This window comes from Papaver somniferum, chromosome 2 (genome assembly GCF_003573695.1).
Source record: "Papaver somniferum cultivar HN1 chromosome 2, ASM357369v1, whole genome shotgun sequence".
Taxonomy (NCBI): domain Eukaryota; kingdom Viridiplantae; phylum Streptophyta; class Magnoliopsida; order Ranunculales; family Papaveraceae; genus Papaver; species Papaver somniferum.
In genome coordinates, this window is record NC_039359.1 from 103,002,274 (window position 1) to 103,017,462 (window position 15,189).

At 37.6% G+C, this 15,189-nt stretch overlaps 2 protein-coding genes across 2 annotated transcripts; one reads left to right on the plus strand and one right to left on the minus strand.

Moving 5' to 3' along the window:
* The first annotated feature begins 5,743 nt into the window (after window positions 1-5,743).
* LOC113348628 (transcription factor ILR3-like) lies at window positions 5,744-8,100 on the plus strand. Its single transcript, XM_026592471.1, has 5 exons — window positions 5,744-5,992; window positions 6,757-6,819; window positions 6,953-7,033; window positions 7,126-7,288; window positions 7,570-8,100. The coding sequence occupies exons 1-5, from the start codon at window positions 5,871-5,873 to the stop codon at window positions 7,837-7,839; spliced, it is 699 nt and encodes a 232-aa protein (XP_026448256.1). The 5' UTR covers window positions 5,744-5,870; the 3' UTR covers window positions 7,840-8,100.
* Window positions 8,101-8,372: 272 nt separating this feature from the next.
* Window positions 8,373-12,228, minus strand: LOC113348627 (cysteine-rich receptor-like protein kinase 7). The gene is made up of 7 exons (XM_026592470.1): window positions 11,103-12,228; window positions 10,647-10,790; window positions 9,884-10,005; window positions 9,587-9,797; window positions 9,227-9,464; window positions 8,978-9,128; window positions 8,373-8,861 (listed from the first exon to the last, which is right to left on the minus strand). Exons 1-7 carry the CDS (start codon window positions 11,938-11,940, stop codon window positions 8,532-8,534), a joined length of 2,034 nt encoding a protein of 677 aa, XP_026448255.1. The 5' UTR covers window positions 11,941-12,228; the 3' UTR covers window positions 8,373-8,531.
* Window positions 12,229-15,189: the final 2,961 nt, after the last annotated feature.

Sequence of the window (15,189 nt, forward strand, 5' to 3'; positions counted from 1 at the left end):
AGTTATGCGACATCGTCTCATAGATAGAAAGATGAATATAACTTGAGAAATAGGTGGTTCAGTCTTCACTTACCTTTTGTTGAAGAAGTTCTCCAAAAGCTTCGGTTGATCTTCGCCTTCAAATGGTAAAACGCAATGATGACTGTCATGTCGATATCTCAACTACACTTCTATCCTAATCTGATATTTAACTAATTGTAGACTAGAAATCAAGATATGGTTTTGACAAATAAATTTGACAACAAGCTTGAGATAGAAACACTTGTGAGTTCGACCGAGCAATGCTCTAATAGTATCCTCTAGACATGCTTCTAATTCTGCTAATACTATGAACATGTGGACCTTACCACCTCTGAGACTTGGAATATAAACTTCGTAGTTAAGTGTATTCCCAACTCAAAATGAGGTATAATTTCTCTTATTCAGAGATGCAGTTTTGGATGATACATAGAGATCAGGTGAATAGGTTACAGAGCCCAAAATCAGGATTATATAAATGCATAATCCCTGCTAGAAAGCACTTAATTGGATGAAACTGTTTGGCTACAATATGCAGATAGAAAGCGCCAGACTCACTTAGGCAGTTAGAAGGGGATTCCCTAAATAGAGAGTCAGGAAATCACATGAATCTGCTTAGAGCCTATCTTGCAATGGGAGAATTTGATATCACATATGATGATTCGAATGCTCATAATATAGATCCGGACAATATTCATGAGGCCATATCATATAAGGAACTAATTCAATCTCTCATTCAACATTTTGAATCAAATCAGCAAAGTTACCATTCCCCAGATTCCAATGAATCCTCATCTGAAAATACCCATGTGATTTTGGATAATCAATATCAGACGCCTAACTCTAATCAGTCTTACCATGGAACAATGTCAGATCAAAACCGCTCTCGATCTCTCTGAGGAAAAGCTCCAAGTGTTGATCACCAGGTAACATATAAAATCACACCCATCACTGTTTCAATTTTGCTTCATAAATATTCAAATATTCTGCATGTTAGTCTGATTAAATTTGATCATCATAATCTGTTAGATATGAAATTGCTTGCATGAAATGTCCAAGGCTTTGTAGCCAAAGACACTAGAGATTACTTAACTGATATAATTAGAGAGCATGACCCATATTTAATATTTCTTTCTGAGATAAAAATAAGTTCATACAAGGCTAAATTTCTATTACAAAGCTTTCAATACCCTAATAATTGGATAGTCAACTCAGTGGTCCTCTCAGATGGTTTAATTCTTCTTTGGAAAAATGGTTTTCCATGTGAAATTGTGTCTTCTGCCGACAATATGATCCATGTCCTAATAAAATCAGACGCATCAAAAGAAGAATGGTTACTGTCTTGTGTTTATGGCTCATCTCATTATGATCTGGAAAAAAACCAATGGGAATTTTTGAAAGATCTAAGTGAAAATGTGAAACACCCATGGGTTCTGTCTGGTGATCTCAATATCCATTTAGATAAAAAAAGGTCAAGATTCCAAGAACAATTCCATAGACAATTGGGTCAGAGACACAATTAATGTTGTGGGTTTGATCGACATGGGCTTTATAGGTTACAAACATACTTGGACTAATAAATAGGAGTAGTGGAAAAGGATATAAAAGAAACAGAATAGATTATGCTCTTCACAACTCCCTTTGTCAAATACAATATCCAGATTCACAACTTCATCATCTACCATTTAGAGCCTCAGATCACTGCCCCATTTTACTTGTAACCAATACAGTTAGTCACAAACCAATGAAAGCCTGAAAATTTTATAGATGTTGGCTGAATGATTCCTCATGTGCCGAAATTATTAAACATTCTTGGTCGACATCGAATCCTCACCACAATATCAGCCACAAAATGTCCACAACTAGAAAGCAATTATCTAAGTGGAATAGAGAGAGCTTTGGTCATATCACAAGTCAAAAAAAAAACACTTCAAGAGTCAACTAGCTAGTACAACTCCAAAGCCTCCCTTACATCCCAAATCTTAGTTATCAAATTCAACATGTTCTTGATAACTTGAATTACTGGGAAAAAGTTGAAGCTGAATTTTGGAAACAGAAATCAGGCGATCGCTGTGTTACAGATGACGACGACAACAATACTAAATATTTCCATGCTAGAGCTGATAGAAGAAGATCCGTAAATAACATAACTGCTTTAAGAGAATCTACTGGAAAGTAGTATCATAATAAGGATGAGCTGGCCAACCTATTAACAAATCATTTTTCCTCCATAGCCACAACCACAAACCCCATCTTACATGAGTCATTCTTTAATATTATTCCAAAATTAGTCACCGAAGAAGACAATGAAAATCTCCTAGCCATTACTTACAAAGAAGAAATCCACAATACTCTTTTGAGCTTGTCAATTTGGAGTGCTCCGGGGCCAGATGGATTCCCCGCTGGATTCTACCAATCTCGGTGGAATCTAGTGGGAGATGACATCACTACAATGGTTCAGAATTTCTTCATTAGTAAAAAAATGCCTGATCAAATCAATCATACTGTCACATGCCTGATTCCTAAATCTCAACACCCTGCAGCACCTTCTGATTACAGGCCGATAGGCTTATGCAATTGCTCATATAAGATAATCTCAAAACTGATTGTTCTTAGAATAAAAGTTTTAGTGGATAAAATCATTTCTCCTTCACATGCATCTTATGTTCCAAAAAGACATATTAATGATAACATTATTCTAGCACATGAACTAATTCATACGATGAAGAAATCCAAGAGAAAAACTCCATTAGTATCTCTAAAGCTAGACATGTCGAAAGCTTTTGACAGACTAGAATGGTCATTTATAGACACTATGCTCATGCGTTTAGGTTACAGTGAGGAATGGAGGCTCATCATTCAACAATGTATTAGCACTGTCTCAGTCTCTATCAGACTCAATGGTAGTCCTTGCAAGTCTTACATTCCTACAAGAGGTTTAAGCCAGGGTGACCCCCTGTCGCCCTACCTCTTCATTTTATCCATGGAATTCCTTTCAAGAATGTTAGAAAATTCTCAAATGCACAACCACATTCAGAGCATCAGTGTTTGTCACAATTCCACACCTATAACTCACCTACTTTTCGCCGATTATTGCCTGCTCTTTTTTCATGCTAACAATCAGGTCCTTCATAATATCACAACCTTTTTAGAGGAGTTTGGAAAATTATCTGGCCAAATGATCAACTACTCTAAATCCTCGGCTTTTATCTGCGACAACATATCAAAAGAAGATAAGCTCAAGGTCATCGACAGATTAGGAGTCAAGAAGCTCTGTAGTTATGACAAATATTTGTGTCTACCAATTCTCCTTGGTAAATCCAAATCTTCATCTTTCAGTTCTACCAAGAATTCTTATGAAAATTGATTTCAGGGCTGGAGCTCAAAAACCCTTAACCAGGCAGCAAGAACTACAATGGTTAAATCGGTTCTAAACTCCATCCCAGCTCACTATATGAGTAGCTTCAAAATTCCTAAAGACACTTTGAATCAGCTTGATACTCTACAAAAAAGTTTTTGGTGGGGACATAAAGAGAATAAAGAAATTAAATTCATTTCCTGGGACTCTATGTGTACCTCTAAAGATAATGGTGGTCTAGCTTTTCGTAATTTGGAAAAGTACAATTTAGCTTTACTTGCTAAATTGGCTTGGCGACTCTGTATGGAAGAGGATAAGAATTGGGTAGTCAATATGAAGGCAAAATATTCTCCATATTGTAGCTTCATTCATCTGCAACAACCACATAACAATTCTTCATGGGTCTGGAAAGGTATAAAAATAGGTTTGGAAATTGTGAAAAAGTACTACCAATGGAGTATTGTAACTGGTTCTAAAGTGTTAATATGGTATGACAAGTGGATCACATGTTTAGAGAGTCCACCAAGGCCGAGAGAAGATTATAGTGAACCTGCTAGATTGGTTTATGTCTCAGATCTTATGTTCCATAATCCCCGTAGATGGAACAATCAGTTAACTAGAGATCTATTCCCTGAGCATGTTGCTGAACTGATTCTGAAAATGCATATCTCAGAATTCAGTCAGGATAAAATGATATGGACACCAAACAGAACAGGTGAATTCACAGTAAAATATGCATACAAAGCTCTAACAAGTCAAAACTTTGTCCAAAACCATCAGTCCCAGCATATCCCCACAACTATTTGGAAGAATATTTGGAAAACTAAAGTCCCTCGTAAAATTAAACTCTTCATCTGGAAATGCTTGAAAATATAGTTCCAACTAGATTGAAGATAAGCCAGTACAAGAATGACATTCAGACAACTTGCTCTTTCTGTGAAGCTCATACAGAATCTCTGCATCATCTTTTGTTAGGCTGTGATCATGCCAGAAGAATATGGTTTTCCATGAATATTAATGTAGCAATCATTCAGAGTCAGCATACAGATGTTAAGGAATGGATCACAAGTTGGTTCACTCAACCTCACTATTCAGAAGATGTCTCTATATGGCTTACAACATTAATGTGCACTGCTTGGTATATCTGGAAGAACATATGCTCCAAGATTTTCAGAAACAAAGAAGTAAATCACTGAATTACATGTTCTCAAATACACCAGCTCATCAAGCATTGCATATATCTTCCTGCAAGTCAATCTTTAAACCATACAGCAAAAAACAGACCTCAATAGTCACCACCAGACTTCAATAATTTAAAGATAAATGTGGATGCTTCTTTTGATCATGATACAAAAGAAATTAGTATTGGTCTGATTTTAAGAGACTATGCAGGTACAACAACAGGCATCAGGGGGAAATACTTCATTGGAGGACTAGAAACTGAACAAGCAGAATGCATGGCCATGGAATACGCTATCAGGTGGGCCAAGGAACTTCAGTTACAAAACATCATCTTTGAATCTGATTGTATAAGTTTAACTTCAGCTATCACTAGTGCCAAGCCGATAATTCACTGGATGAATCAAGGCTATGTTGATGAAATAAGGCACCACTTAAAAGACTTTAAGTTTTTGCGATCAACCATGTAAAACAGACGACAAATAATATTGCTCATGTTGTAGCTAACAGGGCTAGAAAAACACAGATCTTCATTTGATTTTGGTTGTAACATCCTTATAGACTTAAACACTTTAGTCAGGGATGAAATGAAGAACAGTTTGAAGTTATGTAAATATACTTAATATGAATGAAGTCTGTTTTAGCATAAAAAAAAACAATTTCAGCTGAAAAGCCTTATCAACTGTTGCATTGTCTGACAAGCCAAATTCAATGGCAAATTTGGATTATACCTTAGCTATCTTTCTAGCTTTCTATTTGAGATTCTCAATATTTGGCACTTACCACTACTTTAAGGGTTAATGGGATTGTTAACGAGTGATGATAGATTCACCGAGCTGAATATCCCGCAGATTTGGTGGCCTCTCACATATCTACAGGGCCCGCACGAACTGGAACTGTGCAGGGGGGTCAGTGTTTTGTGATGGGACCTGCATATATGAGAGGCCACCGAATCTGCCGGATTTTGAGCTCGGTGAGTTTATCATTTTCCATTGTTAACTCTGTTTAGTGCATATATTTTCTTATCAGACAAAAATAAAATAAAAACCACCTCGGTCACCGCTCCAGAAAGTTGAACTGATACTTCTTCTTACCAAATAATTCCAGACTAATCGGTGGCCCTCGAATGTGCGAAGCCCATGCCCAAAATTAACGAGCTCGAATAAAATAAATAAAAACCCAAAAAACAACTCGTCATCATCCCCGAATGAGAATCTCCACGCAGCCATTAATTTCCCTCCGTTAACATAATCCCTAAAATTCATCTTCATTTCTAGGGACCTCTTTTTATGATCTTTAATCTATATCGAAGAAGATGGTTTCTCCTGAAAATCCAGATTGGCTTCTTGATTACCCGTTAATAGCAGCAGACTTCCAAGCTCCAACCGATGGATTCAACTGGGCTTCACAACATTTAAACGGTTCTAATCCTGTAAGGTTCGTTAATTCGATTAATCCTCTCAATTTTATTGTCTTTTATTTTTTAGATTTTTTTGTCAAATTTATTTGGAGAATATTGATTGTATTGTTTTATTAGGGTTATTGATTTTTGCTTTATGAAAAACTAGATGTTCTTATTCAGTTACTGGTGTAGAATTGGTAAATATTTCCATTAGTTTAGGGAGATCCTATTGGAGCTTATAGGGTTACTAATCTGTAAAGTTGTGTGCATAATTAGAAATTTGAAGGACTAAGAAAAACTATGGTCCCTTCAAAAAAAAGAAGTGCTCCTTACGTTCAATCAAAGCTCGTTTGGAGAGATTCCTAATCAACTTCTTACCTTGTTCTGGTGAACAATTTTCTACTAAGAGTGATTTGAGAGTCTTTGCAGGATAAGAGTTGTTGTGCCATTGGTCTCTAGGAGTTGTGCTTTTGACAAGTGTAGATGAGATTTTTTATTTCGTTAGCTAAGTAAGAGTGTGCTTTTGATAGGAGATAGAAAGTTTTTCTAGCCATCTATTCTGAAATGTACTCGGTTTGGCTTTTAGCAATAAAATCCAACGGAACTTGAACCTTCTATAGGTTTATAGTTTGTCTTGTTGATGCTTCTCAGGAAGAATATTGTTGAGAAACAAGGAAAAGGGTGTACTTTGATTCTGAGTTTGCAGCTGTCTTACATTTTGCAAGACTTGTGGCTCATGCCCAACATTATAGGTTATCTATGTTTGTGGCAATATTAACTTTTTGTTGTGTCTTTGCAGTGTCGAAATTGATGACTGCTTTGGGGATTCTGTTGCAGTTGAGGAAACAAGCTCCCGGAAACGGTAGTTCTTCTCATATGTAGTCATATGACTCATATCAACCAAGATGCTCTTCCAACTGGTCGATTTTAATAAAAAAGAATATTCATTATAGGAGGATGTCTTTGATTAAAGGTTCTTGAAAATTTTGTTACAGGGTGAGGTCTGATTCAAGTACGTCAGCATCTAGCTCTAAAGCATGTAGAGAGAAAATGAGGAGAGATAGACTGAACGATAGGTACATATTCTGTTTATGTCGATCTTTATTCAATTAAACCAAAAAAAAACAAAACAGATACATCACTGACATCAGTTTTGAAAAATCACAAGATTCGTGGAATTGGGTTGCATCCTGGATCCTGGGAGGCCTCCAAAAATGGATAAGGCTGCTATATTGAGTGATGCTGTACGTATGGTGACTCAGCTAAAGAGTGAAACCCAGAAACTTATGGAGTCTAATGAGAGTCTCCAGGAGAAGATCAAGGAGTTGAAGGTGAGATCCATATTTCTTAGTTGGTTATTCCCAATTCTCATCTTTGCGTACTCTTAACACAATGTCGAGATAGTGACTTGAACACAATTAATTTGGTGGAAGAAGCTCGTTAGTATTTTCCGTTGACAAAAGTTCGTCAGCACCAATGTCCTAACCGATAGAAAGTTTACATGTTTTTACTTAAATTTTGTTTGATTCCCTTGTGGCCTGAGAAGTGAGAACATATCAAAATAGCCTCTTGATTATATCCTAATGATGAAAGAGATTGTTTATCTGTACAGGTCGAGAAGAACGAACTTCGTGATGAAAAACAGAGGCTAAAGTCAGAGAAAGAAAACCTAGAGCAGCAACTTAAAGCCACTTCTGCTCCACCAGCTGGTTTCATGCCTCACCCTTCTGCCATCCCTGCTGCTTTCACTATGCAAGCCCAAGCTGCAGGCGACAAGCTGATGCCATTCATGGGCTACCCTGGTGTTGCCATGTGGCAATTCATGCCACCTGGTGCAGTCGACATTTCTCAGGATCATTTGCAACGTCCCCCAGTTGCCTAAGTTGGAGAGGAGACTTCATTTTTTCAATCAGTTGAAGTTGATACTTCTCAGGATCACGTGCTTTGGAAGGAGACTTCGTTATTTCAGTGTGAAGAAAATGGCCTTCCCTTATTTATTTATTTTTCTGCTATTTTAGTCGACTATTATTGAAGAAAACTCAATTAGGTTGACTGTTAATTGGAAGCTGAGAGAACTCATGGACTGCTTAACTTGTAAATGAAATAGGCAAATCTAGTAATTTATGATCTGATTTCTTCATCATCTGCTTCTTAGTTTTATTCAGCAAGGCAAATCTAGAAATATCAACTTCTCTTTCAAGGAAAGTCTAGTAATGTGTCGGTGGCCTTTCTTTTGCTGAATGTTAAAAAAGTCTAGCTCCTACCCAAAACGAAAAGGAAAGGTGATTGGGTTATCAGGTAACTGTATGCATTTGCTTTTGTAGTTACCATCTACTGTATTACTTTTAAACTCCTTTGGCGTTTCTGTAATGGTATTCAGTTTGCATCTAATTATGGGGCAGAGAGAAACAGTTATTACCTGAAGGACTTATTTCATTACTGTTTCTTGTGAAGGTCTTTGTTTACATAAGAATCTAATATTGGGCAACAGTAATAGCACCCCACTAGAACTGTGTAGGAGTGTTTAGAAAATCAAATCTGCAGCAGGATTTCTATGGATCAGTAATTGAGATGTCATGAAGATTGGTTTGATATGCTGCTTTGATAAGTAAACTGCCAAGAACTTTCTGATTTACTTGCACTTGTTGATGTGTCACTCTCTGGAAACCTGTTTAATTGTATGCGGCTATGACTAAAAACTGCAGGTGGTGGTAACGATTCGGGGATGGTAGTATCATTCGCGAGCATTTGAGCAACCTTCGCCATGGTGGGTCTCTCAATTACATCTTGAACGGATAACAACCCCACCTGTATGCACCTCTTAACTTCATTTTCTATATAGTTCTCTCTTAATGTTTGGTCCATCAACTCTAAAGCTGTTCCTTCTTCCCAATGTCTCCATACCTGGAAGGAACACCAAAGAATTAAAGTTCGTGGTAGTTGGTCGAATCACCTTAAAGCCTTAATTTGTTACCTGTTAACTGATCAATAAAGGAATTAATCATTAGCATAAGACTCACATAGGTTAGAAGGTACTCGGAGCTCTCTGATTCGTAGAACTGATTGATCCTCCTGCCGGTTATTATCTCGAGTAGTAAGATGCCAAAACTATATACATCTGATTTTGTCGAGAACTGCCCATGCAATACATATTCTGGTGCAATGTATCCGCTACATGTGTTATTTGAATGATTAGTAAGATACATTCAACGAGTTCCGTTATTCAGCTATATCGAAATGAAGTGCATAAGAATTATCGTTCTACTTACAATGTTCCCACAGCTTTACTGCTGTTTCCTTGAGTTAGGTCCAAGTCAAACAGCTTTGCCATACCAAAATCTGCAATTTTGGCGTTGTTCTCTTCATCTAACAACACATTGGCAGCTTTGAGATCTCTATGAATAATTCTTAACCGAGAATCTTCATGAAGATAGAGTAGGCCTTTAGCGATCCCTCCAATTATTTTATAACGTGTCTCCCAATTCAAATTTGCTGCTTTCGTGGGGTCTTAGATAGTTGCAACATGTACAAAATCAAAATACCCAAGTTAGATAGAATCCAGAGCCGGATGGTTGATAAATTTGAAAGAGACAAATAGAACTCAAAATGAATGAAAAGAGGTTCCAAACCAAAAATAATTTGGTCGAGGCTTCCGTTGGGCAGAAACTCATAGATAAGTTGCTTTTCTTCTCCCTCCAAGCAGAAACCAAGGAGTCTAACAAGATTCCTGTGTTGAAGCTTGACTAATAAACCAACCTCAGTCTTGAATTCTTTTTTACCCTGTTCAGAGTTGATAGATAGCCGCTTTACGGCTATTTCTTGTCCATTTGATAACGTACCCTGCAAACATATTAGTAGATGAGACTGACTGTGTATATTGAAGTAAGATGTGTACTTTCGTTGGATTTTCAAAGTTTTTTTTATACCTTGTAAACATAACCAAATCCTCCTTTCCCAAGCTTATTATCATTAGAGAAATTTCCAGTAGCAGCTTTTATTGTGTTCAAGTCAAACCGCGATGACTCTATCCTTGTAATGTCATCCATATCTGTAACCAATAAAGATGTTGATGAATACTAACTTCATTTGGACAAAGGAAGCTGGAAAACTAACTGTTGTGGATGTCACCATTTATTGTTATAGCATAACAAAGCAATAGGAATACAATAGGCAAAAAAGGTACAGAAAGCCTGTACCTATCCAAAGAAAAGGCCAACACAACAGACAATGCAATAAGGAACCCCTGAAAGAGGCACCCAACACAAGGAAAAAGCAAAAAACAGAGCCATTAAAACAGCAAAACTAGACCACTAACTAAATCTTTAGTACTGCCTTTGAGGACTCTCAAGACCTGACAGAAAGGATGGTCGTTCTCTACAAACAACAACATCACCTCTCCTCATATTACACCCCCTCTTTGCAAGTTTATCAGCAGAGAAATTTATCTCTTTGTAACTGTGAACGAAATCCCAATCCCTCAACTTGCTTTTTATCTTATTCCACCTGGTGGTTGCAACCCAAGGAAGATTATCAGTTCTAAATGCTAAAAAAACGGCTTTAGAGTCTGATCTGAAACTAATATGATGCATATTATTAGTTATTGCCCATTCACATGCACCTAAGAGTGCCATCACCTCAGCATAGTAGTTAGTCGCAATCCCCATCTAAGATTACAAAGTAAGTACTTACCATCAGGTTCATCAATCGAGTTGTAGGCTTTCTTCTTCTTCTTCAGATAGAAGTATACTAATGCTGTGGAGATGAGTACGAGGGCAATAGCTAAAGGAATGGCCACAATAAGAACTATATTGCTGGAGGACTTATTGTATTTTTCTGCAACATAGAGAGGACTACTTGTCAGCAATATACATTCCTAGAATGAGATAAAAAAAGATAGAATAGCAGTTAACCTTAAGCACAACTTGGAACTATAGAAGAATCTTATGTTAGATGTGTAAACAATACATTTGGTGAACTATATAGTAGTTTGTGCCCAAGTGAAAATGTGCAAAGTGTTTAAAGCTTCATATTAACTCTTGTGTTAGCAAACTGCTATATCCTTGGTTTGATTCTCATTACAAATCTCATGGATCATCTTATAGTTATTAACAGTTTCCAAATTGAACTTAAAACATTTAAACTTACCAGTATCTCCTGTTGTTGCAGTCACATTTGGTTTTGGAGGAGGACTTGAAGGAAGGGGACCTGGATTAGTTTCTTGTTTGTAGTCATAGAAAAGATACGGCTCATACCTTATATTACAACTAGGTCGAAGAACTATCCCACCTATCCTCCCGTAACAACAACTACTGATATTAACAACTGCACCCATTAGGCAATCGTTGCAGTCGCTTGTAGATATATCCGGAGTACATTGAACCAAGCCATAAATTATACTTGTTGAAGAATAATCTATTTCTCCAGTGGCGAAAAGTAAAGTCTCACTGGGGTTTGCATTTGTAGTAGCAATCCTCACTAGACCTTTCATAAACTGTGCTGCTATTTCGTTAAATTCCTTCGGGTTGGTGTAACTCTCCCGGTTGTGCAAAGTGATCTCTGGCTTTTCCTCCATAACAGAAAATATATTTTTGTCCGAGTATCTTAACATACAGTAAGTGTAAAATGTTATGTACTCTTTCGTGTTTGGACAACGTTCTGTCAACTCTGAAATTGCAGTTTCCGCACAAAACTTGCAGGTTTCTTGTGTAATATCTCCTCTACAGAGTAGGATACCATATACTTTATCCAGGTTATTGCCAGTGCTGCCGTTGAAAAACTTTCGATCACTTGCTGTGATGTCGGAAGACAGAGAAGAGAGAACTTTGTTTAGATTCACCTGAAATTGGCTGGGATTTGTGTAATTATCTCCTAGACATCGGTACTCGGTTGCAAATGAGGGTTGTGCGGTTACTTTGTCGCCACTAATGTGTATCATGAGAATGATCACTGCAGAAGTGATCAATCGGAAAATGTAAGAAGACATTTTTGTTTTTGCAGGTTTTATTGATAGACGAAGATAATTAAAATGAAGAATGAGTTGCTCATCTATAGTGAATATTCACAATAATTGGAGTCTGAACAAGTGGTTTGGAGTGATCCACGACCTAGAAGTAGATATTTCCGTACTGATATTTGATAATTGAAGTACTTATTTAGAGTTAGATCTGAAGAAACGTAAGGTGGGTGTTGGGTTTCCCAGACAGCCGCCATACGGGCCCTTCATTTGCTCGTGACACTTGAAACTGAATTGTCCTAAGGAAAGAGTCCTGACTCTGACCTCAGCGAACTAAACCCGATAAATTTTTTCTATGATTTCGATTTTTTATTACTAATTCCAAGAAACCGCAGCAATATTTCCAACAATCTGAAGATTCTGACGACAGTTCAATTTGTGGAATGTTACAATTTTGTGCACATCATCATCTAATCTTTGAGTTTGTCATGCATGTTATGAATTGACACTTCGACTTTCAGGTATATATCCGGGTTGTTGATAGTCATAGTCACTTCGCTGACTCTGAAAAATATTGATATAATTTGAATCTGAAAAGTCATGATTCAATTTGAGGCTCATCTTTTGACTTGGACATTATTTGAAAAGTAGGCATGCTTCGAAATTTAAATTGAAATTTTCGTCGTGGAAAGTTCGTGACCACAAACCTCTTTGCTCAGGTCTCTATATCACTGCTTTAGTGATAAAGAACATTTTTAATAAAGTTTGCTCTTACCCGTCAAAAAAAAAAAAGACCCTCATTGATTTCGTCGAAGTTACACCAAGTCCCATTCATTGTTTCATAACATTCGTGAACGATCATGACAGATACCAAATTCAATCATTTTAAAAGCGATAGAAAAGACTTATTAATAGGGGTGTGCAACGGACGGACGGTTGCGGATTAGGGGTCACCCGCAACCAAACCGTCAAAATTGCGGATTTGAAAAATGAAACCGTGACCGGTCCAATCACCCGCGGATTTAACCTCTGCGGATCAACGGATTATACGGGCCGGTTGCGGATTAACCGCGGATTTGTTAGGCCAAGCCCACTAACTTTAGAGCAGAAAATGTTCCATTTCGATGTAGTGGTTGAAACGAACACAAACAATCGTCCAACTGATGATGATGCATGCCACATTGTTACCTCAACGGGACAACTATCAGTTTAGCTTTTGGATGTGAACTATGAAACTAGTTGACGGTCCTAGCCCATTACGAGCTCAGTTCAGTCTATAACTTCATAATTCATACTAGTTCTGTAACTTGTTTCTCTTGTTTATATTATATGTGTAGGGAATGGTTCTGTTATGCGTAACAGCGTCCATACGCTCTCTTAGGCCTGCACAATGTGTGAACTGTGATTCTGTGAACGGATCACTGACAACATCAACTTGCCAAACACCATCTACCATTCAGTATTCAGTTAGTTAACTTAGTTTTGATTCTATTTGTTGGGCCTAAATTCAGTTAGTGTTTTAAGGACTTTACTTCTATCTCTTTGGGCCTAAATTCATTTAGTTAACTAAGTGATCAAAGAACTTCACTTCTTTCTCTTTGGGCCTAGGTTCATACTTTAAGAAAACTTTGCTTCTTTCTACGGTTGCGGTAATCCGCGGTTTTCAAATGACAACCGCAACCGCATCCGCACCGCATGCGGATTTGAGAATCCCACCCGTGTCCGGCCCATACGTCTTGCGGTTTGGGTGAAATCCGCAATTTTGCGGACGGATACGGGTTAAATCCGCGGTTCCGGTTTTTATGCTCACCCCTACTTATTAACACTCTCCAGAGCACTATTACAGACACATATATATTCTGTGATGACTACTGGGGACGCAATGACGCATCTTAATAAATAAAAGCTAATTCACATATCATTATTTAGACTTGCCAGACATGCCTGAGTACTGTATTTGATGATTACACTCAAAGAAGGCCAGTGGCGGAACTAGACTTTGATTATGGGGAGGACTTGACTCTTTTTTTGGGCTGGCTTAAGGGTAAAATTTACAAACATATAATGGCCCAACTCAAAAAGGGCTATGAAAAAAATGTCTTTTTGCAATCTTGGGGCTGGCTTGAGCAAGCCCTAGTCCAAGGGTAGTTCCGCCCCTGAAGAAGGCAGTTGGGGATTGGAGTCTAATGAGAGGGCACTGGTTGCCTGTTGCGAGTACGAGAGTAACAACTAAAGGCATGATCAGAGTTAGTAAGTTGTTAAAGGTGTTCTTCCCCTTTCCTGCACACATATAACAAGAACAATAATCGGAACAAAAAAAATAATACTAAATTGTTTTTGCCAAATTTGGTTATAATTGAATCTCTGCAACTAGATTATAGTGACCACTTTCAAAGGCTCATCATTCAGTTTCCAATGATGCATAATTCTAGAAGATTCATATCTGGCTAGTGCCTTTGTTGAGAACATATGCACATATACTGTTGGAATATTACGGTATATCACACACAAGTAGCCGAGGTTGTTAGAGTGCAGTAAAGGACCGAGGCAACTGGTGCAATCAAAAGAGGATAAGTCGGTTCAAAGTATTAGAGAATATATTATACTGCTTTACTTATTTTTATTAAGGAGAATATCTCTTGTCATAATTATTGTAATGAGGAGATTATCTCCGCCATAACTTTTGTATTCCCAAAAGGGATACTATTGTTTTATATAATAAGAATCCTGGTGAATAGAAATCACTAAGGAAGTTATCATCAAATCCAAGATGGTATCAGCCCCTACGATCCTATTTTCTCTAAACCATTAAAAATCAATGGCGAGGGAACAACTGAAGCTCACAGACATTGCTGAGGCATATAGTCATATGCATCTACAACAACCCGATGATGCTTTCTACATGGATACCGGTGCTACGTGGCACCTCACTGATGATCCAGGAAATCTACACAACGTTTTCAATTCTAGCAATGTACGATCTATCTTAGTTGACAATGGCAATAGTATTCCAGTTACTGCCAGTGGTACCAAGTTCATAACCCTTCCCTCTCGTACTCTTCAACTCAAAAATACCCTTGTTGTTCCCGATATTATCAAAAACTTAGTTTCCGTTCGTAAGTTCACCACTGATAATCGTGTGTCTGTTGAGTTTGATCCTTCTGGTTTTTCTGTGAAAGATCTGAGTTCGAGGAAAATTATCCTTCGATGTAATAGTTCCGGGGAGCTCTACCCGATCACCAACTCTGCCGTGCCACCACAAATATCATCCAAGTCTTC